This window comes from Chamaea fasciata, unplaced genomic scaffold (genome assembly GCF_029207755.1).
Source record: "Chamaea fasciata isolate MVZ Bird 193981 ecotype frontalis unplaced genomic scaffold, bChaFas1.0.hap1 SCAF_11, whole genome shotgun sequence".
Classification (NCBI taxonomy): Eukaryota; Metazoa; Chordata; class Aves; order Passeriformes; family Sylviidae; genus Chamaea; species Chamaea fasciata.
The window spans coordinates 5488280-5513503 of record NW_027094096.1 but is presented as its reverse complement, the minus strand read 5'-3'; the positions used below and the strand labels follow the sequence as shown (position 1 = coordinate 5513503).

The following is a 25224-nucleotide window of genomic DNA, read 5'->3' as shown; positions in this document are numbered from 1 at the left end:
TGGCCTTGGGGAAGTCAGGGGTGCTGCAAAGCCTCTTGATCCTCAGCTCCATCTGCGTGGTGCTCATGTTGTTGAGGCTGAAGTATTTAGTGAGGGGGTCAATGGCTTTGCCTGTTGTCTGTGCCCAGCTGGCACTGTCTCACATGCTGGTCAGACCTGCCAGCAAAGGACAGCTGCAGGCCCCAGGGCATTCCTGCAAGGCCTGTGGAAGGATTCCTTATGCAAGTGCTACAGAATAATCCAAATGCTTCTTTCAAAGTGCAGGAAAGGTGTTAGCTGCAGAGGTACAAAATGTTCTTTCTAAATATATATGTAAGCAAACATCAAGTTATTACTCACATGAATATGAAAAAGATCCTCCTAACTCCACAGTGTGTGCATGGTGTTGTTTCAAATGAGGTTCCTAATAAAAAGTATTTTAAGATTGCATTTGTGTTAAACTATTGAAGTTTCTTAGAAATTCTTTCAGAGTTGAACCCCAGGTTGACAGAAGAGAGAGATCTCTCTTTGCCTACTGTAATTTGCTACATTTTTTTTCTGCATTATCTTATTATGCATCATCACAAAGCATTATCTCATTATGCATCACCAAATTTCCCCGAACTTCTGTTCTCAGTTCATTAGCATTATTCGGTTCCATTAATTTTATCTGAAGATAATCTTTGCTCTCGCTCCCAAGTCAGCTAAACTAAAGGATACTTCAGTGCACCCTTTTAGATCAAAACTAACCGACATTCTTCTGTAGCTCTCAGAAAACTGTGATCAGAACTGTTTTACATACCCCAGTATTGCAGAAGCCATCACAAAAGCCAGACACGGGTCTGCTGAATGTGGGGCTTGGACCGGAGAATCTCCAGAGGCCCATCCAGATTCAGCTGTTCCACACTTGTGTGGTTCTGTTTAACTGAGACCATTCTGTGCCAGGGATGGTATTCTGCTACACATTACAGTTATTATTAACACTTTACTGCATTTTTTCCCAAGGTCTGGTCTAGATTACATAGAAAACATATTAGTGTCTCTTATAACGAAGTATTAGATTATATCATAATGAATGAAGATGGCACAGAACAGGGCAGTAAATGCTGGGCTCGAGAGAGAATGCATGGATGGAAATGGATGAAGGTGTCCAGGAACATGCAGAAAGGTCACAGAAAAGCACCAAACAAAGGCTTTGAGGAAGGAGAGGGAAGCCAGCAGAAGGGAGGTGGGTAAAAGCTCTCACGGAAACACATCAAACAAGGGAAGAAAGTAGAGGCAGCAAAGAGACGGGAAAACAAAGAGACCTTTGCAACAGAAAGGATGGAGAGTTAGCAGAGAATTTATGTCTGCTCCATACTTCACAGTAATTTGCATCTTGACGTTATGGCATGAAGTACAAAGAGGACCAGTTGTGGGACCTGTTGCCTCTTTTCTGAGGTAAAATGAAGATCCAAAACAAAGCTGAATTCGAAAATGGTGATCTGAGCATAACTTTGGGAAGAACACTGGTGATCAGCATCTCCTCGGAAAATCAACATTTCTGGTTCCCAGTCAGGAAGCAGTGAAGGAAGTAAGTGAATCTGAGCGCCAAGCTTCAGGGAAACATCCCATCAGAGACTGCTCCGCTCACTTTGGAGCAGGGATCCCTTCTGTCCGGAGTGTCAGTCACAACACAGCCAGCTTAGAATCACAGCTGGGCCCTGCTGGTGCCCTGCAATCCATTAACCACACCAGCAAAGAGTAAACTACAAAATCCTTCACCATGTTTCCAAGTGGCCTCATAACCTCCAGCAGGAGAGATTCTCATCTGCCTCAAGCAGCCTGTTTCGAGCTTCACCAGCTTTTATCAGCCCTTCCTCATTTCTAGCAGCCCTTCCTCATTTTGGTGCACCTCACCAAAGCCCTGCCAGTGTCACCGCAGGGACGCAGTGCTACCGGCGCTGCGGGGACACGGAGCTGCCATCAGTGTGACCGGGGCAGGCTCGGCCCGTGCGCCTCAACCCGCCCGCTCCGGCCCCTCACGGCGCCGCCATCGCGCCCACCGCGGCCAGGCTGTGCGCATGCGCTGCTGCGGGGCGGCCGGCGCCCCAACATGGCGGTAAGGCCACTCTCAGGATGGCGCCAGGGCCACTCTAGGGATGGCGCCTGCATGGAGGACACAAAATGGCGGGGCGCGGGCCCTCCTCGCTTCAGAAAGCGCCTGTTCTCCCGCCTGACGATGACCCTTCCTCCGCGTTTGCAGCGCGATGTCGCGCGGCGCTTTCCAGCCTGGGGACACCGGTGCTGGGGTCGGCGGCGCCGGAAGCGGGCGGACGGCGTCAGGCAGCGGCGGGGCAGCCTCTGGCGCGGTCGCGGCGCGCCGCTCAGACGCGAGGGCCCCTGACGTAGCGCGGCGCCATGGCGGGTGTGGGGGCGCGGCCGCGGGCCCGGGCCTGGCTCTGAGGGGGCTCCCGCCGCCTCCCCGCGCTCCCGCCGCCTCCCTGCCCCCCGAGCCGCCCGCTCCGCCTGCCCCGGCCCGCTCCTGCCCGGCCGCCGCGGAGATGGCGTCGGGGCTGCGCGCCGCCGGGTTCCCCCCCTGGAAGCGGCACATCGCGGAGGAGCTGCGGCGGCGGGACCGGCTGCAGCGCCAGGCGTTCGAGGAGATCATCGCTCAGTGTAAGCGGGGCCCGGCGGGGGCGCGGCCCAAGTAGCGCTTCTCTTCTCCCTCACCGATGCCCATCACTATCTGCAGGGAGATTCTGCTCGGTGGGGAGGCTCTTGAGTCTTCCTCTCTGGAGGTATTCCAGAGTTGGATTCTATCCGGTGCTGTGGGATGACCCTGCTTGAGCAGGCAGGTGGGATCTGGTGACCCACTGTGTTCCCTTCCAGACCGGATCATTCTGGGAATCCTCCTCTTCCTCAAAAGTGGGAAAGCCGTGGTGGCACAGGGTCCCCGGGGCCTCGCCCGAGCCGTTTTCGCCGGACTGTGTGGGACGTGTTTGTAATAACAGGGAAACTGGAATTTCTGCTTTATCAAGGAAAATATGTAGTTGTTTCAGTTGTCTCAGAGGCTGAAGCGCTTTGTGCTCTGGGCAGTGATTGAATGTCTGAATTGTCTGCACTATTCCCGCCCAGTTGCTTGTGGAACCGAGAACAATGGTGCTATTGACCTTGCTCGTGGTCTTTTGTAAAATTTGGAGCTACCAGGGGCCAGCAGTCTCTGTTCAGGGCTTTCCTGCCCGCCCCTCTCCTGCCTCAGCTGTGTCAGGGTTGAAGGGGGGTCCCACACACTGTGGGGAAAGCAAACAGCAGAGTTGGGTTTGGGCTCTGCCAGGCTTGTTCTCCTCATTGCCGTCCTTTGGGGAGCTCTGAAAGAGTCTGACCTTTGGACTCTGTCTGTTTTAGCAGACAGCAATGCACCTGAGCATTGCTCTCTTCCCTGAGAGCGGTTCCACACAGCATCTGGATTAATGAGGAGCTCCTGGGGTTGTGGGTGGATGGTGCCTTAACCTCTTGAGATCAAAGGGAAGGGAGAACACACTGATGAGGTGGAGGCTCATGTAGCATTTGGCTGGGTCAGAGTAATTAAAGGGGTTAGATCACAGCTGGTGATCTAGGCAGGAGAATATGGCAATCTGGATTTGCTTTCTGGTTGTCTGAAGTGCATTTTTTGCTCCTGCAGATAACAAGCTGCTGGAGAAGTCAGACCTTCATGCAGTGCTGGCTGATAAGCTTCAAGCAGAAAAGTATGACATGCAGAGCAGACATGAGATCAGGTATGTAACGCCCCTTTTTTGCCAGCAGGTATCTGTTGTGCACCTTGTAACCTAAACCACTGTTTGATGTCCCACACAAGATCCCTGCAGTGACTTGGCACACAACAAACTGAAATTCTGTTGGACTAAATATAACGTACAGCTGTGTTTGACCTGTGATAAAGTTCCAGTATGTTTAGAGTACGCAGCACAGAAAGGTCTGGCCAGGTTTGGGAAGGAAGCTGGTTTATCACAACCTCATGGAGCAGAGGTGGACCACAGTGAGCTGCTGCTCCTGGTCTGTTTGCCTTGTAACACTTACAGTGTTTACCTGCTCTTCCTAATGAGTGTGGGATGGTTTAATGGCGTCGTTTCTTCAATCTGTGTCATCACATAAAAGGAGAGAACAGAAGTAAACCATGATTGTGAGGTGTCGGTCATAAGTAAGCACCAGATGCCAGAAGGAAGGTGTTTTGTGCCTGGTTTTTAGTAGGATTTCTTGGGAAGCTTCCTCCCTAACCTGGGAGCAGCTCTCTGGTGCTGAAGGCAGGGGTTGTGCTGGTTCTGCTGGTGTTTGCCTGCACAGCAAACCCCTGTGCCAGAAGCGTTCCTTGGACAGCCTGTCTGTTCCACAGGTGGAGGCTGGCTGGCTCTGCCCTCAGTGTACCTGGAGAGAAGGCAGGGCCAAGGAGCTCACAGTTCCTACCTCTGTGAGAATTGCTTCCACTGCTGAGGTTCTTTTTGCTCTTGTCCTGAAACCAGAACCCCCCGACAGCAGGGAACTGTATGAGTGTGTCCAGTTGGGATACAAAGCAAATCAATGTAGCAGAGGAGGAAGAGCTGCTGGGTTTACAGGAATTGCAGGCAAAGCTCCAGCAGGCTGGAGTTAACAGCCATGTGAAAGTTCCCAAAAGCTTTCTGATGGCTGCAGTTGTCTTGAACCATTTCAGTTTACAGGAATCATGTTCTGGCTGAATGCCAGCTCTAAGAGATGAGGCTGGACTAAACGTGGATGAGAAGAAAAGCACAGAAGCAGCATCTGAAAGTAAATACTCAGCTGAACTCTGATACTGTGTTCAATATATGACAGGTTTTTTGAAATAGAGTTACTTTTCTAATCCTAGATAGCTGAGGAAAAGTGTTTTTACTTCTCTTAAGGCCAAGGAGTAGTATCCAGTTCTGGCTATAGCGTGGCTGGAGCTACAGGATGTGTTGGATATTACCACAGGACTTGGCTTCCTGTCTGCACACAATTTTTTGGAAATGCAGTTAATGCAACGTTAGTTCAGTGAGGGGTTGGTTGGTTGTTTTTTGAGAAGAGCATTGAGTTACTGGTACCACTGAGGCATTTGGATGGATTATCAGTTTCCCCCAGGACTGTTACAACACAAAATGATTGCAGAGAGGGATGCAATTACCTTGTTCTGTTTGTCTGCTGTCGATGTTGAAGTTAAAATTACGATTTTTTAAAAAGCTGTAATTCAAAATATAGCTGATAATGTGCTCAAAGTCTGTGTGTATATGTGCCTTTAAAAAAGCTTGGTTTTCTCTCTTCCTGTGTCTGCTTTCAGAGACATGAGTGATAAATATTACACTCTATAGTTGTTTTGGGTGGAGGGTGATACAAATGTTCTGATATGTAAAAATACAAGGTTTTCTCACAGTAATAGTGTTGAAAAACACAATTAGTAACCACTTCAAAACTTATGCACGAAAGGAGTACAGTCAGGCCAATGGAGAAGTGACTTGTCACACCTGGGACCGTAATCCCAAGGGCCTGGGAATACTCGCTTGGTTTCCTGGCTTTTGGTTCTGTACCCTCTCCAGACATCTTGCATCTTCAAGGTTCACATCTCCCTTCAGAACAAATCAGGGTGGTAAAATGCTTGTAATTGTTCCAGAATTTAGAGAGTGTACCTCTAAGACTCAGTCATCTTCATGCAAATGTAAACAAAGGCTAGTTATCTTCTGTTGGGGTTTGAATTCTGGTTTAGAAATGTACAGGAAGGGAATCTAGTCCTCAGGAGATGTAACTTTGCAGTCCTGTGTCCTTGGCCGGTGAGGAGTGCGTGGTGTGGAAGTGAGCTGTGGCTTGGTTTGTTACAAATCACCCGTGTCCCTGGTGTACAGAGCATCCAAGGCAGGCAGTGCCTGGAGCCTGGCAAAGACACAGAAACCACTGGATTCTGGTTTGGGACATCTCTTCTTCTTCTCTGTCCAATGCAGCCCAGGACATGATGGCACGTGGAACGACGCTCAGCTGCAGGAACTGGCCCAGCTGAAGATAAAGCACCAGGAGGAGCTGACTGAGCTGCACAAGAAACGTGGCGAGGTTGGGAAGTCTCCTTATGTTCTCTGTGGTCCATATGTGGCCTTTTGGGAGCCTGACCATGATTTCACCAGGCTCATTAATCATCATTTTTTCCTCCTTTCATCTTAGAGCCTTTTTAAGCTTCTCCATTTGTTGATGATTAAAATTAACCAGAGACAGGCTGGTCTGTAGTACTGTCAGCAGGAAACGAGAGCTTACATTGTCAGCATAGCATGAATTTTTAAGTGCTGAATTTTCTGCTTCATTAATAGGTTTTTAGTTGTATTAGAGGGGGAGGGAACTGGTCTGGGCCACAGAGCTGTATGTGACCATGAGTAACTGGAAAAGACTTAGAATGAGTGGGGCATAGGGGGCTGTGTGTGCTCTCACCGGTCTCTCTTTGCAGCACCACTTCTGTGGCAGTGGACAATGTGAGCAAGCACCAGCCAAAGTTGAAAGATCCACAGTGCTAGTCTGGAAAGGGAGTGCTGGTTCAGAGCCCAGGAGTTCTGTTACAATGATACTTGGGCCTGGAAGAGAGGAAAAAGCCAGGGGGTCTTGGATTTGTGTTTTGGGGGGGTTTTTTTGGCAAGGAGATAGGAATTTCAGCAGCAGAATTGGGCTTTTAAAAGCACAGCAGTGGACTGAATGAGTCTGGCAGCTGAATGGGACTGCACACTTTCACAGGGAAAAGGTGTGAATGGCCTGGAAAATGCTATCATGCTTCTTTGATCACACCCCACTGGAAGTGTGGAGAAGCTCCAGTGTCAGCAATTCTGAGCTTTCCAAAGAGGAGACTGTTTTCTGTCAGAAGTGGGCACCAAGTGGTCAGGGCACTCACAATACTTTCTTTGCTCCCAACCTGCTGTCCTAAAACCACTCACACAGGCAGGCATTCTTCCCAAAAATCAGTTTTCCTTCTTCAACTGAGGCTGTGCTGCCAGGTAAGTTATGAGCTGGCAGCTGCAGCTCAGCAGCATTGGCCTCTGCCTCTCTGTTCCCTGTGCTCTGCAGGCAGTCCACCAGCAACTTTCTCTGTAAGAACTCTTGGTGGCACCTGTGTTCACTGTGTGAGCTGTGTGTCTCCTGAAATGGCTGTCCTGGCCATAGCAGGATGATGTGTTTCTTGGTTGTCAGTACTCATTTGTTGTGTACTTGACAATTTTTAGTTTCTGCATTGATTTTTCCACTACTAAAATTCCTTCCTAATATACATTCTGTTTGGTCTCACTATTAAACTTTTTGAGGGAACAGAGTGAGACATCAAAGGGCAGCAGCTTTTTGACAATTCATTTTTGAAAGTGGATTCTCTGATTTAAGGACCCGTGTAGCAGATCTGCTAGAAAGCTGGGGTAAAAAGGACCTGAAATGTGTGATCCATGTTTTTAATGCTAGATTAGCCTCTGCTTGCACTGAAGGCTGCTCAGTGTGTTATCCACTGACATCCCTGCAGTTTGTAATGCAATTTTCTCCTCTCCCCAGCTGGCCCAGTCTGTAATTGATCTGAACAACCAAATGCAGCAGAAGGACAAAGAGATGCAGATGAATGAAGCCAAGTAAGAACTGTTTTGTCTGTGACCAGACTTCCGGTGGAGCTCTTTATTGGAGTAATAATATTCTCTAGGAGTCTTAGCCCAAGGCTAAAAATGCCTTTGTGAGGCATTGTGCAAACAGCACAAGGAAGATGGCACAGGTCCCAAAGGAGGTCCTCATGGTTTTGTGTGTTTTGTTGCCATTCCAGGATTGCAGAGTATTTGCAAAAGATTTCTGAACTGGAAACAGAGTGCCAGGAATTGCGTAGCAAACTGCAAGATCTTGAGCGAGCTAATCAGACACTGAAAGATGAGTATGATGCTCTCCAGATCACCTTCAATGCCTTGGAGGAGAAACTAAGGAAAACTACTGAAGACAACCAGGAGCTGGTCTCACGTTGGATGGCAGAGAAAGCACAAGAAGCCAATCGTTTGAATGCAGAAAATGAAAAGGATTCAAGGTGAGATCCATGACCTCTGTTTGATAAAATTGATACTTTTTTTTTTAACATTTTCAGTTATGAGTGTATAGGATTTAGTTTTGACCTCTGAGGTCTCTATTCTTGCACAATACGGTGAGAGTCCAGAACTTTGTTTCTTTTTCCTGCCAACACAGACTGACACTTTGTGAAAACATTCCTGTGTTTTAAATGAATAGAACATGTTCTTTTGGTTCTTCAGCCACGTTTAACTGTGTGCTGAAGATCATAAATCAGATAGAAACTGTGGAGTTTTGCTGGTATTAGATTTGGACTCCTCTTGTTCATATTGCATCTTAGATTGCTCCTAGTTTTATCCTTTTTTTGACTTCACTAACTTCAGTGTTTTTTGCATTCCTCTAGAATGACTATCTGCCATGAGACTGAGCTGTGTAAAATTTATTGCAGAAGTAGTTTGTATGGCTTTCTTTCCTTGCAAAATAATTTTTCTTCTGAATTGTTTCAGCTTACTTGCCAGCTAATGGTACCTGGAGACTGACATATATTACTAGTCTACAGTGGCTGGCAGTTTTGGATTAGATTCACTAACATAATCATTATTTTGGCAAGTTCTTGCCCTGCAAGCTAATGCATAATTCATGTAGATCATAAAGGGCCATAGGTTCACGTGTCCTAGGTGCCTCGCTTGAGTGATCTTGTCCTTTTCTACTCACAGTAAGAAAACTGCCTCTCCTGCTTGGAGTATCTTGAAAAGGAAGATAAAATTAGAGCAGGGGACTGATTTTTTTTTTTAAATCTTACGATGCCTATCAAAACCGTGCAGGGTAGCCTTTGGAACAGGATTAAGGAAATGTTGTTTTTCTTTTTTACTAACCTTGGATTCTCTTTCTTAGGAGACGCCAGGCCAGGCTGCAGAAGGAGCTGGCAGAAGCTGCCAAAGAGCCCTTGCCTGTTGAACCGTAAGCAGTCTTGATTTATAGAGTCTCTTTCATCAGTTTATGCCTCAGGTTTATGCAGATGCATGATAAAAAGTGTCTTTGTTAGTCCTAAACTGGGTGATGTAGAGGAGTGTTTGAACTTCTTGCGTGAAGTCAGAAATGTGCAGTAACTCTCCCTACCTGAACTTAGAGAAGAAGGAGCTCTTTTAGGGACTGAAAATTGATGCTTGGACTGAAAGTCCCAGGAATGCTTCATATAGTCAATAGATGTTATTGTAACAAATGTTTTTATGCTGAGATACATAACTTTGTTCTTTAACATAGTTTTTCATGAAACAGTGAAACCATGAAACAATTACTCTGGAGGTGTCTGGGTTTTAAAATGTTAGACTACAAACATGCTTAAGAATTTCCTGTAGGAACAGGTACTTAGTGAATTAACCTGGGTGAAAATACATGGCTTCTGTATTGGCAGGGATTTATTGTCTAAGGGAAAACCAGTGGAATATTTTACCTGGTAAGCTGATGAGAGTCCCTCTAGTCCTTGTTCCCTTGTTCTTGTCCTGCTGAGTTTGGCTGTGGGTGGTGTTGGATCAGGTGTCTGAAGTGGGCAGTGGGAGCTGCTGTGGGTGCTCTGAGCTGGCCTGATCAGGGTGTTTGTGTTTGCCTGGTCCAGAACAGCTGCATCTGATGCTCCGTGCCTGGGCCCTGCTGAGGGGTGCCAGAGCTGCCTGTAGGCATTTTCTGGAGATCTTTTCTCTATGTTCACATCACAGAGTCACGCTGAGGGCTGTGCTGTAAGCCCTTGCCAAGGACAGAAGCAGTGCATCCCTCTGGAAAGGGGGCTGTGCAGAAGGCTGGGAGAGGGAGGAAGGGCATGTGGGAAGGGAGTATGAGACACCCTATAGCACAATTGCTTCTGTATACTGCTCAAACTCTGCTTCAGAGAGGGCTTTGATTTCTTCTTTAGGATTTTATCATTTGAGAGGGTTTGTGGTGTGTCAATGTGCTGCTTACTGAAGGCAAAAACTGCATCGTTTCAGGGGCTGTGCCCTGGTGTTTGTATTTACTTGAAAAAACCCTGTTAACATGGGAAGTTCTTTTGCTACTCATAGTTTCAATAGCAGAAATTTTAGATTTTTAAAAATGTTGGCAGAACTTGATCATTTTATTGAAACACCAGCCTAATACATTCAATCAGAGAATAGATTTTCCTTGGTCTTTTTCATGTATTCTCTCCTCCAAAATCTTAGAATTGAAAATGCAGCTATATTCTGAAATGAGGGATTACAAATGGTTTTGTCCTTTTAAATGCTTTTGCAGCTGAGTGTTATCTGATGGCACACGTTGGTTAAGTCCTGAATTTAAACTTCTCTTCAGTCAAATGGCATTAGCTTAGTAAAGTGTGTTTAAAAATAGTTTGTCTTGCAAAATCAGCAGTGGAAGAAAAAATCATCATTGAAGGAAAAAATACTAGGCAGTCAGAGCCCATGGTGACTAATGGGGAAAATCTTCAGCATTAGCTAAGTAATTTAGCTGGAATAATTTATTGTACATGGGTTGGAACCTCACACTTGTGTTCAGTTGACCACCAACACTTTAATGGAGTGAACGAAAACAGTTCTCACACTTAATGGTGCAGCACCTGAAGTACAAGAGTGTAGAAAATATCGGGGTGTCTTTGGTGTAGGTGAAGCAGGAAAATTCAGTCAACCTCTTGTGCTTTTTTTAACGCTTGCTTGTTTTGTAACAGCAGAAAGGGTGCTGATACCACATATACTTGGTGTTGCAGTAACTCAAGTTTTTGTTCTAACTGTTCCAGCAAATACTATTCACTCTGTAATGAAGCCTTGCTCAGATGTGTCGGGTTGTTACAATGCTATGTGTAGTTAGTGCTACAGGCTGAAATAGGATGCCTGTAGTAAAGAGAATCTGAAAAAGAGGTCTAAAAACGGAAATGGGGCTGTGGAAATCCAGCCCTGCTGTCAGTGAAGTGGAATTGGCAGCTGGAAAGAAAAAACGTGAAATTTCGTTGCTGTCTGTATCTGCTTTCAGACACTGTGTTGAGTTACATCTCTGGCAGTGGCAGTTGTGTCAGTGTGTGTTACCTGGATCTATCCGTGTGTTGCTACAGCTGCATAAACCTGGGTTGCTCTGGGCATGGACACTGACAGGCCCTGGAACGGTGCCATCCAGTGAGTTCATGCTGTCAGTGGCTGATTGAAAAGGTGGTGTTTTCTCTCACTTCAGCAGGGATGATGACATCGAAGTGCTTGCGGATGAAACCTCTGACACAGCTGAGGAAACGTCCCCGGTGCGAGCTGTCAGCCGGACGTCCAGGTTTGTGACCAGGAGACTCCTGTAGCATGTCACTGAGGGAGTGCAAGGGGCATAGTAGAGCTGGAGCAATGTTGGGAATGTAACTTAGGTTTCTAGTTGCCTGTAGGTGGAACACGGTTTAGTGCTACTAGCAGAGCAGTAGAAAACTCACGTGCTGTGTTCTCTGTTGCCATGCTTTAGATGTGCTGGTTTTTCTTTGCTGTTTTAAATAAATTACCCTAGTGCCTGAAAAAATCTTTGTTTAATCGGTAGGACAAATGTTTAAGAACTGTGTGGTTAATAACGTGGGTATTACAATGCCTGTTTTACGCCTCCATTACTCTACAAGATATCAATGTGACTTTCCAAATAGCTGGGTTTATCTGAAATGCTGAAAATAATCTTCACTTAGTTGAAATGCGTCTTATTCTTTCTCTAAAACAGCAGTGAGTGGAAAGTAAGAGGTAGTTATGTGAGATCATGGAGTAATTTGATTGAAACTTCAGACTTGGCAGACTGTTCTATCTAAACCCAGCAATTCACAGGGTGAGGTTGAGGGACATGGAAGAAATTTCACCCACAAAATGTGTTCTGTGTTGTGGTTACTGCTGACTTTTGCACTGATGCCTGCCTTGGTGTTCTCTGTCTCTGGGCTGGGTCTGAGGGGAGGGAGTCTTTCCAGAGGCATGTTGCTATGAATTGTGTTTGTATTGATCTTTATGTGGAGAAGCTATTCACAAGGTTTAAACCTGTCCTCCCCTCCTTCAGTAAGCGACTCTCCCAGCCAGCTGGAGGCCTTCTGGACTCTATCAGTAATATCTTTGGGTAGGTTAGAACACTTTCACCTCCTTGTTTTGTTTATTGGTTTCGATGTACACCAAAATCTTGGTGATGCAGGGAACGCGAACAAATATTTTCAGCCTTCCTTCTAGCTTCTGCCTTTCTTTTTTTTTTTTCTTTTTTGTTCTCCTCAACTTCCTGTTTCTTCCATCTTGCCGTGTGCTGACCTCTGACCTTTCCCTCCAGTCTGTCTGAGTCTCCCCTTTTGGGACATCAGTCTTCTGATACTGCCAGGTGAAAACATTATCCGCTCTTAGTCCGGCATGTGATTGTATTCCATTGAAGTAACGTGGAGCGCTGCTGCGTTGTGCTGATTAGATTCTGCAGTTGATAACTCTGGCTAGAAACTGTCTACACTGAGAGAGGCAATGAGCCCCTCTTTGTGGAGAGAATACACGGGGTTTGCTCTTACTTTCCACTGCACTTTGCTCCTTTAGGAGGGTTATTTAAAATAAGTCATTGGGTGCTGTGCTTAGTATCCAGAGTGGAGCCAGTCCTTCTAAGCTAAGCTCTGCATTAGGTGGCTGTCTTTGCTTAAATGGAGCAGCCCAAGCTTTGCAACAGAGCATTTTGCTGCCTGGGGTGTAGTGCTGAAATGGTGTTGAGTCTTCCTAGACATAAAGATGGAGCTGCAGCCAGTCCCATGTTTCTCTTCCTGTTGAAAACATTAAAACACTGCTCCAAAATGAGGTCAGTAATCAGTTCAGGTAACTTATGTGGTGAACTGTGAAATATCTAAAGCCACAAGTGAATATAGTGTTACATGACAAATGTAATTTTTGAAAGATGGGATAAAGAAATGACGTTGAAAGCACCTTCCCCCATTTTTTACTTTCTGTACAGAGTAGTTAATTGACAGGTATAGATCAGGATGAACTCACGAGAAACAGTGTTCATTTCTCATTTTGAAATGTTTCTGCTTTGTTTCATCTCAGGAGGCGTTCTCTGTCCTCACTCCCTGCACCCCAGGATAATGCAGAGCCACATCCAGGTGCCAGTAAAGAAGTGCGAGTGCCCACTACTGCCATATGTGTCTTTGTGAGTACAGAAGGAATTCTCTGCTCTGCCATTCTTTGTTCTGGTTTTGGAGGAAGAGAATCCTCTGTGTGGGAACTGATATCCTGAGACTCTTACTATTAGCACTGGCGAACAGGAAGGAATTCTTGGTTTGGTAGAAGCATTAATTCCATTAAATTCTTAGCCCTAATGTTTCTCAGAGCCAGTGTGCTCGATGTCTGTCTTACTGAGGTCGATGATGACAAAGAAGTTTTCTGAGGGCACAGGGAAATTCCACCCTATTACCCCCTTGGCTCCCAGCAGTCCCAGTATTCTATCATGCCATAGTAGAGCTGTGATGGAGGAAGAGACTGCTGACAGTTTGGGATTAATTCAGTTCCAGTTCTCCACAGTAAAGGGAGTTGTGGCACCAAATGTAATCCAACAAATCTGGTGAAGAGGAGCTCATGGTGATAGGGTGTCCTCAATTGCTGTGCATGATCAAAGGTTTTCAAGCTGAGACCTCCTTTATGTGTTCTTTAACCTCACAAAGCTAAACTTAAGGTTCTGTGCAGAGCATTGTCTTGTGACTGAAAGGAAGTTGTCTTGTAATGCAGCTGCTTGTTTGAACATGCCTCTGGAGCTTTCTTGGGCACTCCAGAGCTGGATGTGGATCTTTTATGGATATTAAAAGACTTCTTTTCTTCATCCAGAGTATCAGTGGGGCTCACTGCAGCAGGGAAACGTGTGTATTCTTGCCTGCCCTGTTACCATGTTCTGTAGTGGAAGTTGTGGATGGAAGGTGTAGCAATGTCACCTCCTATGAGAATGGGGTCATGACTGAAATGGCAGCTGGAGCTGGCTTGAATAGAGGCCATCAGGAGAGGAGGTGTTAGGCTTTAGCTCCAATGTTTTGAGCGCAGGTGGAGCGTCAAGACATGTCCAGGCCTGGCAGAGCATTCCAGGAATTCATGAAAGGGCTCTGTGGCAGAGGTTTGGCAAAGGCAGGGAGCAGACTGGGCTCACCTTTGGAGAGGCAAGTAGGAGATGGAAAAGGCAGTCACTTGAGGAATCATTCCCATGTGTCGCTTCTAGGCACGGCCTTTCACCAGTCGTGTTGTGAATGGCTCCTCTGCATTTGCAGAAAGATCAGATCTGGGATGTGATTAGCCTTAAATATGAGCTGACAGACTACATTCAAGCAACAAGTTCTGTAAAAATACAAGTTTCCAGAAAAGCTGCTTTTGAAAGAGCACTTACTGAAAATACTTAAAAAATAATTAAGATTGTGGTGGTAATACTGTGTGGGTAAGTTGTGTAAAGCTGTGAAATGAATAGAGGAATAAAAAAGGAATGAATCTTAAAAGTCATAGGTTTTAAAAATTCAAGAATTCAGAACATTAAGCTGTGAGAAGGGGTGCTGGAGAGTCAGTGCATCTGCAGAGAGGAGGCACAGCTTAAGCCCAAGTCCTGGACAAGCAGGTGCTGTCACACTTGTACTGCATAATCACCAACACACCCAGTGAATGCAGTGCAGCTGCTGTACTGTCTCCTAGCAGAACTGCTTAATTCAAGCCTGGCTTGATTGTTCCATGGTTGCATGAACTGATTGGATCATCTTCCATGGCTGTCTGTAGATGAAGGAATGAAAAGTTACTTTCCTTCTACAGCACATCACCTGTTACTGTTTCTTGTCCTGTCCTGTCCTTTCCTTTCCTTTTTCTTTTTTTTTTTTTTCTGCTGTGACTTAAGTGCTTAGGCTTAGGAAGCACTGTAGGGCTTTTGGTAGTTTGTTATTGCTGCTGAGTCCTTGCTCCTGTTTTTATTGATGTACCTTTGTTTTTACTTCAGATAAGAATCAGCCTTTTTGCTGTCTGTACCCCACCAGCCACAGCAGAGTTTCAGTCTGTGGCTTTGTTTCCCATGTACTGCTGTAAGATGCACAGCTGTGATTCTGTGTACCCTTTATGTTCTGTAGCGTTCTGCTCTGTGGGTTATGGGTGTGTGCTAATTCCCTTTTGGGTGGCTGTTGTGTTCCTTCCCCTGCTCAGGATGCACATGATGGGGAGGTGAATGCGGTGCAGTTCAGCCCCGGCTCCCGGTTACTAGCTACAGGAGGCATGGACCGGAGGGTTAAGCTTTGGGAAGTCTTGGGAGGTAAACCTTTTTGCTTTGGGGTATGGTGGGATGCTAAATAAACTCTTATTATGGGTCACTTTGTGTCAACTTCTGTTCTAATCCATTGCTCAAGTTTTTGTTCATCTTTTCTCTGTGCAGATAGGTGTGAGCCCAAAGGTTCCCTCTCTGGCAGTAATGCTGGGATTACAAGCATAGAATTTGATAGTGCTGTGAGTATCTGTGCAATATCCACTGCTCATAACTGGGAATAAATTAATGGAATTATGTTGTTTTCTACCATTGTTTCCATTCTAATTGAGAAGTTACCTAAGAGATGGGTTAAAACATGAAAGTAGCTGAAAGTAGTTAAAATTTTACAAAAGATCTTTATTTGATAAGATGCAGTCTGTAATTCTGATCCTTGGTTTATGATTCAGATGATGATTTGCAGCTCAGACATTGGCTGTTACGGATTTTTGTTTAAAGTAAGAAATTAGCTTTCCACTGAAGCTGGCATAACAGAAGAAGCAAATACACTGAGGCTTTATTTCTGTGAAGTTTTTTTTTTCCGTAAGTGCTTTACTGAGGTCTGTGATGAATAGTAAAAGGTCTGATTATCCCAAGACTAGCAGTTCCATGCCCACTTCTCCCAGCAGTTTCTCCCCAGCCACGGCACAGCAATGGTGTGGCTGGCAGAGTGTTTGCTGACAGTGTGGGATGTGCTCAGGTCATGTTCACCTGGAGCAGCGGGGACGTGACTGGGATCAGCATCCAACAGTCCTGCCTGAAGGAGGTTGGGGTCTTGGATTGGTCTAACTGGACATGTGATCTGACTTTTCTGCTGAGACCTCTTCCGTAGCACAAAGCTGATACAATTTCTGCCATTTGGTGATTCTACATGCTAAGTTATGATACACACCCAAGAGGATCCTTCTTTTGGACACTGACCAGTTTGTTAGAGATGTGCTGGTAATCTGCAGGAGAAACTAATCCTGAGGTTTGGCGAGTTGCTTGAACACATTTGCAGTGAGAATTGCCTGGGTGAGATGCCAAAGGATTACAAGGATTCGGGAAAGTCTTTTGTGATGGACAGGAGTGTAAGCATAAATTTTACAGTGACCATTCTCCATCATGGGTGACTTATGGGAGTCCTAAGTCTAAAGCTATGAACAAGTCGATTTCTCTCTCCTGAGGCAGATTTCATTTTTTAAATCTTTGCTTAAAATGCTACAGTTTTAATGGAAATGGCAAGAATCAGGCTAATTCCACTCTGAGACCTTTCTAAGCAGTGGGGGTAGATGATGCAGGGCTTTTTTCTTCTGAAGAAAAAAATGAGGAAACAGCTCCACAACAGATGAGGGTAAACTAGAATCCATTTTCTCACTGCAGCTGAAGGGAAAGATGAATGTCCTTTTTCTAGTCTGGTTATTGTTATAATTGGTATACATCATTCTTGTTATAATCTGTAGCCGTGATTCTACAAACCCTCCCACTTAGGGGAGAAGCAGGTGCCATAACCCTTTGGGAAGGGTTACATTAGCTTTCCATACTGGCATTTGCAGCTGTGAGTTTGGTTTTATTCCTTTTTTCTTTTGACAAAATAGCACTAATATGCTTATAATGGTTTATTGAAAATACTTGAATTTGGTTTGCATATTGACTAGCAGAAGGAATTTTAAAGGAATCTTGTGTTCACAGGGTTCTTACCTCTTAGCAGCTTCAAATGACTTTGCCAGCAGAATCTGGACAGTTGATGACAATCGATTACGGGTGAGTCTTGTGAGGCAAAGTAGTGCAGCACAGGTTGTTTGTCTTGTATTCCCAGTTTTGTCTAATGGGGACGTGACAATTTTGGAAGTTGGGCATTTACAGACTCTTTTAATAGTTCTTTTTGTTGAGAGGTTCTTTATCTCTTGGAAGTCTTCACGGCAAGACCTAAAATACAGTGTTGATCTCCACACAGCCTTGCAGGAAGCTCCAGTTACTGTGTATTTTCCCAATACAACCTCTCCCCTAGAAAAACCTTGCCACATAAAGTGTGTGTACACTTCTGTGTACCCCTCTGGGGAACTTTAAATGCTTCTTACGATTTATGGAGAACCACCTCAACGTTTCAGCCTCTCTCAAAACACAGGCTGCTGAAAAGGGCTTTGTAGATGACAAAGCAGGACTTTTGTTTTAATTCAGGAGCAGCATTCTTGAAAGGGAGCCCTCTGCCTGGCTGTCCAAGGCAGCAAGCCTCAACATGTTGGAGATCATCCTCAATGTCTTTTGAAAGGTTCCTCCTCTCCTCCCAAATACTTTGTACTCATATTCTTCTCTAACACTTGTCTCTGGTTTGAAAATAATCCTTTGATAGATCAAAAGAAAAGTTTCATGGGTTTCCAACAGCTTTGTTTAATTGTCATTTTCTATGTACACTTTCCCTCAAGTTTTTATTTTAGTAAGATGCTACTCTGACATTCAAATCTTCTGACATTTCAATGTTGGTTACAACCAACAGATGCACTGTAATTCATTGGGTAGTTCTCAGTGTGGAGATGTCAAATCTCAGGAAAATGAAGAGAATCAGTTCTTTTGCACCTTCTCCCTGGCTGCAAAACTTGGTATTGGATGTGAATTATAGTGAATAAAAGTTTAGCAGACATAGATTACTGCAAAAGGTTAGTTCCATCTGCAGACATTCTCATAATCTTCCTGTAATTCTTCGGAGTGCATTCATTGTTTGCTGAGATGAAATAGTCCCCTCTGTTTCAAATGTGAGCACTGTGGACTTTTCATGGCTTGCACATAAACAGGAGGTAGTAAAATTGAAATCACTATAAACTTTGTCAAAACTCCCTGCCTAAATGCAGATACCTGTATTTGATGTCTGTGCAGCAAGGGCAGAAGAGAGATGGACAGTGGAAGATAGATGCTCCTTGCTGGAGTTTGTGTTCCTTTCTAAAGGCAAGGTGGTCTTTTTGGGATGATGTTTTGTGTATCAGATTTGGTTTTTTTTCCCCAGCCTCCATTTCTTTCCATTCTTAAGGGCTTTTATTTTGTGTTTCCCCAAGCCCAGATTGCTTTGTGTAATTTGATACTCTGTTGAGTATTTTAAAAATCTATCTACAAAGATTTCTGTCTTGTTCTTCATAACTCTTGCTTTAGTAATTCATTGTCTGTTTTGTGATTTAGTATGTAGATGTTGAGCAATTCTAAGTGAATGTGGTTCGTGTTCTCAGCCCTAGGGAGCCTCTCTCTGCACTTAGAGAAGCTGCTGTAGGGAGTCTTTCTGAAATCCCTGGTTGTCTCAGCTTTCAGGCTTTAAGATGTAATAACAGTTGAGACTTAATACCCTGTTGTGTCCTTCAGGGAAGCTCTATACGAAAGCAGAAAGGCACAACTTCCATTTTCAGCACACTTTGACCCCTTGTCCTGCAAGGCTGTGTTGTAGTTGCCATCTGTCCATGAAATGTAGACGTACAGATTGTTGAGGAAGGAACTGGCAGGTTCCTGAGTAACTGGAGAAACTGCAGCAAAAGATGAACTGTGTTTCCCAGCTCCAGGCTGGACTCTGATAATTAACGCTCCTGCTCAATGATGACTTCTGTTTAACTGTAATAGCTGTGTTTTCTGCCAAACGGTGCAGGAGACATGCAAATTACAATTTGAGCAAGTGGAGACACTCTGTTTCACCATGTCAATCTCCTGTCCCCAGCACACCCTGACAGGTCACAGTGGTAAAGTTCTGTCAGCCAAGTTCTTGCTGGACAATGCACGGATTGTTTCAGGAAGTCACGACCGGACCCTCAAGCTCTGGGACCTCCGCAGCAAAGTTTGTAAGGAAGCCCAACTTCTGCTTTTCATCCATGTTTTGTGCTTCTGCTGAATGCTCATGGCAATCTAGTATCAGATCAATTATTGAATCTTTTTGCCAGTATAAAAATGGAAAAAGCTAGCAGTCATCCCGTTTTCTGTTATAACTGAATTCTTTCTGCCTGTATTACCTGGAATAAGAAATCCTGTGTATGCAGGAAGTACTGTTAATGCTATTACACTGAAAGCAGCTGTTTTTGGGAGTGTTCTTTGTTTAGCAGTCTGGGGATGGGTATTTTAGTCTTCCACTAAAAACCTGGAGCCAGGCCAGGTTTTCAGCCCTGAGGTGGGTGGATGGAAGTGTCTCTTGGAAACATATGGAAAATTTCAACATCTCAAATGAAGGAATTGCTAGGATCCAGGCTTTTCTTTGTGAGAAATACCTTATTTCCTTGGTTCTTCTCCCACTGGGGGCCCTTAAACCTGCTTGCACTGAGAGAACATTTGAGATTCAGGGTTACCTTGATACCTGAATTGCAAGCATAGGTCAAGGAGACAGATTCATGTTGTTTAACAGTAGCAAATTATAGCTGGCTAAATATGAAGTGGAAGTGATGTGGCTGTCATTTAAAGTCCCAGCAAAGGAGATTGAGAAGGGCAGAGAGGTTGAAGACTTAATCAGGATTATTTTAAGTCAGTTTACCCTGTGCCAGTCCCCTGCTCTGTATGGCAGGGCCAGGAGGGTTTAGGGATTGCTTTCTGTCTCAATTTTCATCAGTTTGGACAATGTGAATTTAAGTGAATCACCATTGGTTTCTCCTTTTTAGGTATAAAAACAGTGTTTGCAGGATCTAGCTGCAATGACATTGTGTGTACTGAGCAGTGTGTAATGAGTGGACACTTTGATAAGAAAATTCGTTTCTGGGACATCAGGTAAAATTATTTTAGAAGAGCTTATGGTGTAGGAGTGGTTATGAGTTTGCTGTCAGGTTGATCTGAAGTAGGGGACCCTTCTTCCTGAGCTTGGCAGCTGGGGTGACTGTTATAAAAGTGGCAAAAAGCTATTAAAGAGACTTTCATTACTACTTCTGTGCTGTTTGGTATTATAGTTTTTTTTTTGTTGTGGGGCTTTTTGTTGCTTTTTTTTGGGGGAGGGATGCCATTTCTTTTCTGAAAAGACAGCCTGTTTGCTGGTAAACATTTTTCATTGGTCAGTGCTTGCTGTTCTAGGCTGAGGTTGTGAGGAAAGTAGTGTCTTAGCTGTTTGCTGGAAATGCTATCCACAAGGTGGGATCGAGCCTGGGAAAGAAACAAAATGTCAGAATAAACCAGTAATCCTTTTTCTTCTCTTCCACACTGGGACAAGTCAAAGTTTTGATGCACTGGTTTGGCTTCTGGACCCTAGTTCACTGCTTTCTTTTTTCCTTCCCTTTTTTTTTTTTTTTTTTTTTTTTCTTTCTTCCCCCTCTTTCTGTCTTTAGGACTGAAAGCATTGTAAAAGAACTGGAGTTGCTTGGAAGAATCACAGCTCTGGACCTGAACCCGGAGCGAACAGAACTTCTGACCTGTTCCCGTGATGATCTGCTCAAGATCATTGATCTGCGGGTCGGTGCTGTCAAGCAGACATTCAGGTGAGTGTATTCTTCACCAGAACACTCTGAATTTCAGGGCCTTGTGTTGTGGGTTACCCTCAGTGCTGGAGTGGTTTTCAGGACTCTGTGGTGAGAGCAGTCTCCTCACTTCTTTTTCTACATGGCAAAGTTCTCTAGAATGTCTAGAAACAGCAAAGATCTGCTCTAATGGATCTTTTCATGTTTCTCTTTAAAGAAGGCAGCTTGGCTTAGAAGTCTGTGTTCTAAAGGAAAGAATTTTCTTCAGGTGCTATTGAGAGAAGGGTGTATGAGAAACATGAATTGGGATAAAGGGATGCTAGAGTTCATTCTGAACCATGCAGAAATCCTTAACATTGTCTTTAGTAAGTTGTCTTCTCACAATTTAGTTCTCATTGTCTTCTCATAAATGCATTAACAGTTATTTGATTCTAACTTTCCAGTGCCCAGGGATTCAAATGTGGCTCTGACTGGACAAGAGTTGTGTTCAGGTAAGGTCAGACACAAAAAAGATACCTGATGAACCTTTCCCCAGCTGAACTGAGTGATTCCTGATGCTTGGCTGCACTGGTCCCCAGTTAGAGCTGGAAAAAACAGGGCAAAGTTAGTAATTTGTCCAAGGTTACCTCTTGGTCAAGCCAGAGTGTATCTGTAAATATTGATCCAATGTCTTGGAAATGCTCTGATTTCGAAGTGCTTTCACCTCTTAGTATTAGCAGGTGATAACACATAACTCCTAAAAAACTATTTAATGCCAAGCTGCTTGCTTAGGAAGCTGTGGGTGGAATGATGATGTGTGCTGAAAAAAATTGTTCTTTCCCTCTGCACCTGGTGTGATCTCACAGCCCTGATGGTAACTATGTGGCTGCTGGCTCAGCTGATGGGGCCCTCTACATTTGGAATGTGCTTACTGGGAAATTGGAGAGGACGCTTGCAAAGCATCACAGGTGAGGGAAGTGGGACATGCAGCCTGGGTGGGCATCTGTGTTGTGGATCTTGCTGAACTGTCAAAAAGTTGGAGTTGTGCAGCTTTGCAACTTTATTGGCATGTGAGAACTATTAATATGCAAAGTCTTTGTGGATTCCTGGCAGTATTCTCTCGATTGAATTAGATTAGGTTTGTTGTTATCTTGCTAAACTCAGATGATTTTAATAAAGTGCATTCAATACATTGTGAAGAAATTGTACCTACCTCAGACTTATTAAAAACCCAAGTCTCTTGAGATGTGAGAAAGTGGGGCTTTTTTTAATTGGTAATGAGAGTATTATAGTATTTCATTCCAGTGCTAAGTGCTGTTGTGGAATTCAGCATTCTTGTAAACTTGCTCTTGCCTTCCCTTTCAGTTCTTCTATCAATGCGGTGACGTGGTCGCCAGCGGGTGCCCACGTGGTCAGTGTGGACAAAGGAAACAAGGCTGTGCTGTGGTCTGAGTTTTGACTGACAGAGAGTGGAAGGCTGTGTGTGGTGGTGCTGCTCCGTGGCTGCACAACATGGAGACCCGAGCCCAGATCCATCCAGAGTCAGGATATTGACAAGCACATGGGCTTTGCTTTCCAGAGGGAAGTTCTAAAGCAATGGAGAAAGGAGCCTGAGTCAGAGACTTCTCACGGCCATAACTGCACTGTGGCACTCGGACTCAGAATGGGATTAGCTGTTGTAGATGGAGAATGCTACTTAGTCATGCCTTTACTTGCAGTATCTACGCACCACGTGGAGCTGAAGATACTAGTGGGATTCCTCACCAGACAGCTGTGCCAAATACCCTGTCACACAAATGTATCTACAGCACTTCTGAGGTGGAAACTTTGGAAAGAAGTCATCGTGTATGCTAACTTAAAGCATGTCCTGTCTCCTGTGTTGTGTTCTGGTGGCCTGGTTCAGGCATGGGGTGAGAAGAAACACGTCCTAGGCAGTTTGAAGTGTTGGAACAGCTTTTAAAGAGAGTCTCCTATGGCTCTGACAGCTCTGCCTTTGCGTCATCAACTCGGTTTGGATCTGTTCTGATCCTGGCACAGGCTCTCCAGCACTGTCATGTGAACTCTGTGTATCGGTTCTTGAGGCAACGGTCTGTTCTTCAGGACTTCTGCACCCTTGTGTTGAAATGCCCTTCAACAGCTTGGGCATCACAAAATAGGTTTTTAATCTTTTTATACCACAGGCAGTTCGGTTACTGGTGTGAGGAGAGAGCTAAGCTTGTTGAGGTTGTTGTAGATGTGCTGCAGTGATGAGGAATGTAGTAATCCTGTGACTTCAGTCCTGGAATACAGATGTTTGGTCCCTTTTTCTGTTCATCCGTCCTGTCCTGGCGGCTGTCAGTACACAGGGGAGCAGTGGCATCAAATCCCAAATCCATTGTTTTGGTGCTGGCAATTCCAGGCCACTTGCCCCGTTCTTGAGCACACGTGCAATATTCCCATTTGCGCTGGAGCCCTCTGCGGTACCGGGCAGTGTCTTAGCTCTGTCCCTGTTCTGGCACCCCAAACCATGATGTGACTGAGTGTGAGCTACCTGGCATATCTTTATCCAGCCAAACCTTTCCACATCATCTGGGCCTCAAGACAAGCCACCAGCGTTTTATTGCCTTTTTATTTGCACTTTATTTTCTTCTTTCCCAGTAGTGTTTTACTGTGGAAGTGTGTTCTTTGGAGGGGCTGGGTTGGGGGAGCTACTCTGACAGGCTCCCTTTAACCCAGCCTTTCATTCAGACACTTTCTGCAGAGGGGAATTAGAGTATATGGGGCAAAATTTTTATTTATTCAGCTGCCCATAAGAACTTGATTGTAAATAAACCTGTGTTCTGCTTTTAAAACCCCACACTGCTCTGATTTATTTCTTTTTGCATCTATGTGTGAGATCTTGTTTGGAATGAATGCGGAGGGAGACCTGAAATATCATTTTCCTGGTGAATTGCGGGATTTGGTGTAGAGGGGGAAAAGGGCTAATGCTCTTAGCTTGGGGCTAGATGTCCTGCAGGTGCAGCCTGGCCTTGCCCTGTCTCAGTAGTCCTGCCTTGACACTGAAGGAAGTCTTGCCTTGTTGAACAAATGCCTCTGTCCTTGAAAAGCTGATGTATTGCTGGGTGTTAAACTACTGAACCGAGGAAAAACACAAAAACCCTGTTGAAGATGTTGCTGTGCTTCCAGCTTCAGAGTAATGAAGCAAAGTCTTCAGCTCTTCAGTGTACAAATTCCAGAGCTAATAGCCATCACTGGCCACCCTCCTTTTTTCATAAGAAAATAAGCTTTAATCCAGCTCTTGGAAGTGAGAACTGTAGCAAAAATGAAAAGTTGGCATTCTGAACAGTTTCCAAAGGCAAGAGATATTTTCTTCTGCCTGTTTTAGTGGCAGATGGTCCTTGAAAAGGCACCTGCCACGAGTCCAGGTGACCTTGGCTACTGCAGGAAAGCAGGTCACGAAGTGGCAAGTCAGCATGATGAAAGATTATTGGGAGATTAGCATAATAAAAACGGCAGGCTGTGCTGAGGAGGATCAGAATGGGTTTAGGATGTTTATAATTTAGACTGTTACACTTGTGTTTTTCTACAGCATGGACGCAGATCTTACCCAAAGGGCTTTGTTAGGCCCATTGATGCTGTTGTGAAGCAGGTTAATAATGCTGAAGGATAACAGCCAACTAGCTAAGTCCTTAAGCATTTTAGATTAAAGTTCCTTAGCACCAAGGTATGTAAGAAGTTCTAGTAACCAATTCCAGCTTTTCTTTTTTTCCTATCTTTTGATTACATCTATTACCTTCTTTTCTGCTTCAGCCTGCAGAGAGGAAAAGAGCAAATGAAGGTGTCTGCAGTGCAGAGGTGGCTGTAGCAGTTTTGCTGCCAGAGGTGGAGCTGCCCTTCAGGTGGATTTGGGAGTGGGTTGTGCATCTTTCTCTGGATTAAGGGTGCACTAGGAACATGTGATACAGAGAAGCTGTAAGCTGATCCTTTCCAAGATCCCCTGAAGATGTTTGCATTGGTACATGTAGCAACAGGAATACTCATCCTCTCCTGGAGAACTAATAAGCCTGCAGTGGCTGCAGCACAGACTTGTAGAAAACCAGCGTCGTCCCTTTTGCTTTTGCAAAGTGTGACTGAGTGGAACATCTCAGGGGTTTCTTCTTACTTCCTAAAATAAGGACCTGACTTTCCTTCTGCAGCACAGGCACATGTGAATTTCTGTGGTTCCAGCCTGGCTGGTTTGTGTTTGCCAGAGTTGATTAGACAGAGCAGTGATTAAGCTCTCCAAATAATCCACCTCCAGTTAATAAAATGTTGCTGGAACCCTGAGAGAGCTGAAGAACATTGGTTCTTTCTGTCATTCTTTTTTTTTTTGAGTAATTTGTGTAGCCCCAGTCACTATATTCAGGCAAATGTCAGTGATTGATTGTGAAAAGTAAACTTGATCTGTGACTGCAAGGTTCCTTGAGCTGGAGGGAGCTGTTAGGCTGGCAAGTGGACAGGATATCATGTGATCCTTGTAATCAAATGAACAGATGCAGCCAGAGGAAAGCTACAGCTGTTCCTGCAGCTCACAACCCAAAAGTTAACACATACTGTTGTAAAAAATACCAGGGCCAAATTCATGATGGGGGGAAAGCTACTCTTGGAA

At 44.8% G+C, this 25224-nt stretch overlaps 1 protein-coding gene and 2 non-coding genes across 7 annotated transcripts; all 3 read left to right on the top strand.

The window, feature by feature from the left end:
• Positions 1-2407: 2407 nt before the first annotated feature.
• Positions 2408-23462, top strand: ATG16L1 (autophagy related 16 like 1). Of its 5 annotated transcripts, XM_066194101.1 has the most exons (19): positions 2408-2637; positions 3644-3737; positions 5943-6048; positions 7510-7583; positions 7769-8020; positions 8893-8958; positions 11191-11277; positions 12025-12081; positions 12283-12330; positions 13032-13134; positions 15144-15249; positions 15370-15440; positions 16909-16980; positions 18911-19031; positions 19836-19941; positions 20490-20639; positions 21062-21109; positions 21464-21565; positions 21963-23462. In XM_066194101.1, the coding sequence occupies exons 1-19, from the start codon at positions 2523-2525 to the stop codon at positions 22054-22056; spliced, it is 1872 nt and encodes a 623-aa protein (XP_066050198.1). In that variant the 5' UTR covers positions 2408-2522; the 3' UTR covers positions 22057-23462. The 5 variants fall into 5 exon arrangements, with proteins under 5 accessions (XP_066050198.1, XP_066050195.1, XP_066050194.1 ...); XM_066194098.1 differs by lacking the exon at positions 12283-12330 and having other exon boundaries at positions 2409-2637; XM_066194097.1 differs by lacking the exon at positions 12283-12330 and having other exon boundaries at positions 2409-2637; positions 11188-11277.
• On the top strand, positions 13344-13616 carry LOC136295584 (small Cajal body-specific RNA 6). Its single transcript, XR_010722708.1, has one exon. It is a non-coding gene; the product is annotated as a small Cajal body-specific RNA 6 (non-coding RNA).
• On the top strand, positions 15797-16059 carry LOC136295583 (small Cajal body-specific RNA 6). The gene has a single exon (XR_010722707.1). It is a non-coding gene; the product is annotated as a small Cajal body-specific RNA 6 (non-coding RNA).
• Positions 23463-25224: the final 1762 nt, after the last annotated feature.

Coding starts and splice junctions, on each gene's coding strand:
- ATG16L1 (XM_066194101.1), top strand. CDS start 2,523: ATGGCGTCGGGGCTGCGCGCCGCCGGGTTCCCCCCCTGGAAGCGGCAC. Junction 3,738..5,942: donor CAGAGCAGACATGAGATCAG/GTATGTAACGCC, acceptor TGTCCAATGCAG/CCCAGGACATGATGGCACGT. Junction 19,942..20,489: donor ATTCGTTTCTGGGACATCAG/GTAAAATTATTT, acceptor TTCTGTCTTTAG/GACTGAAAGCATTGTAAAAG.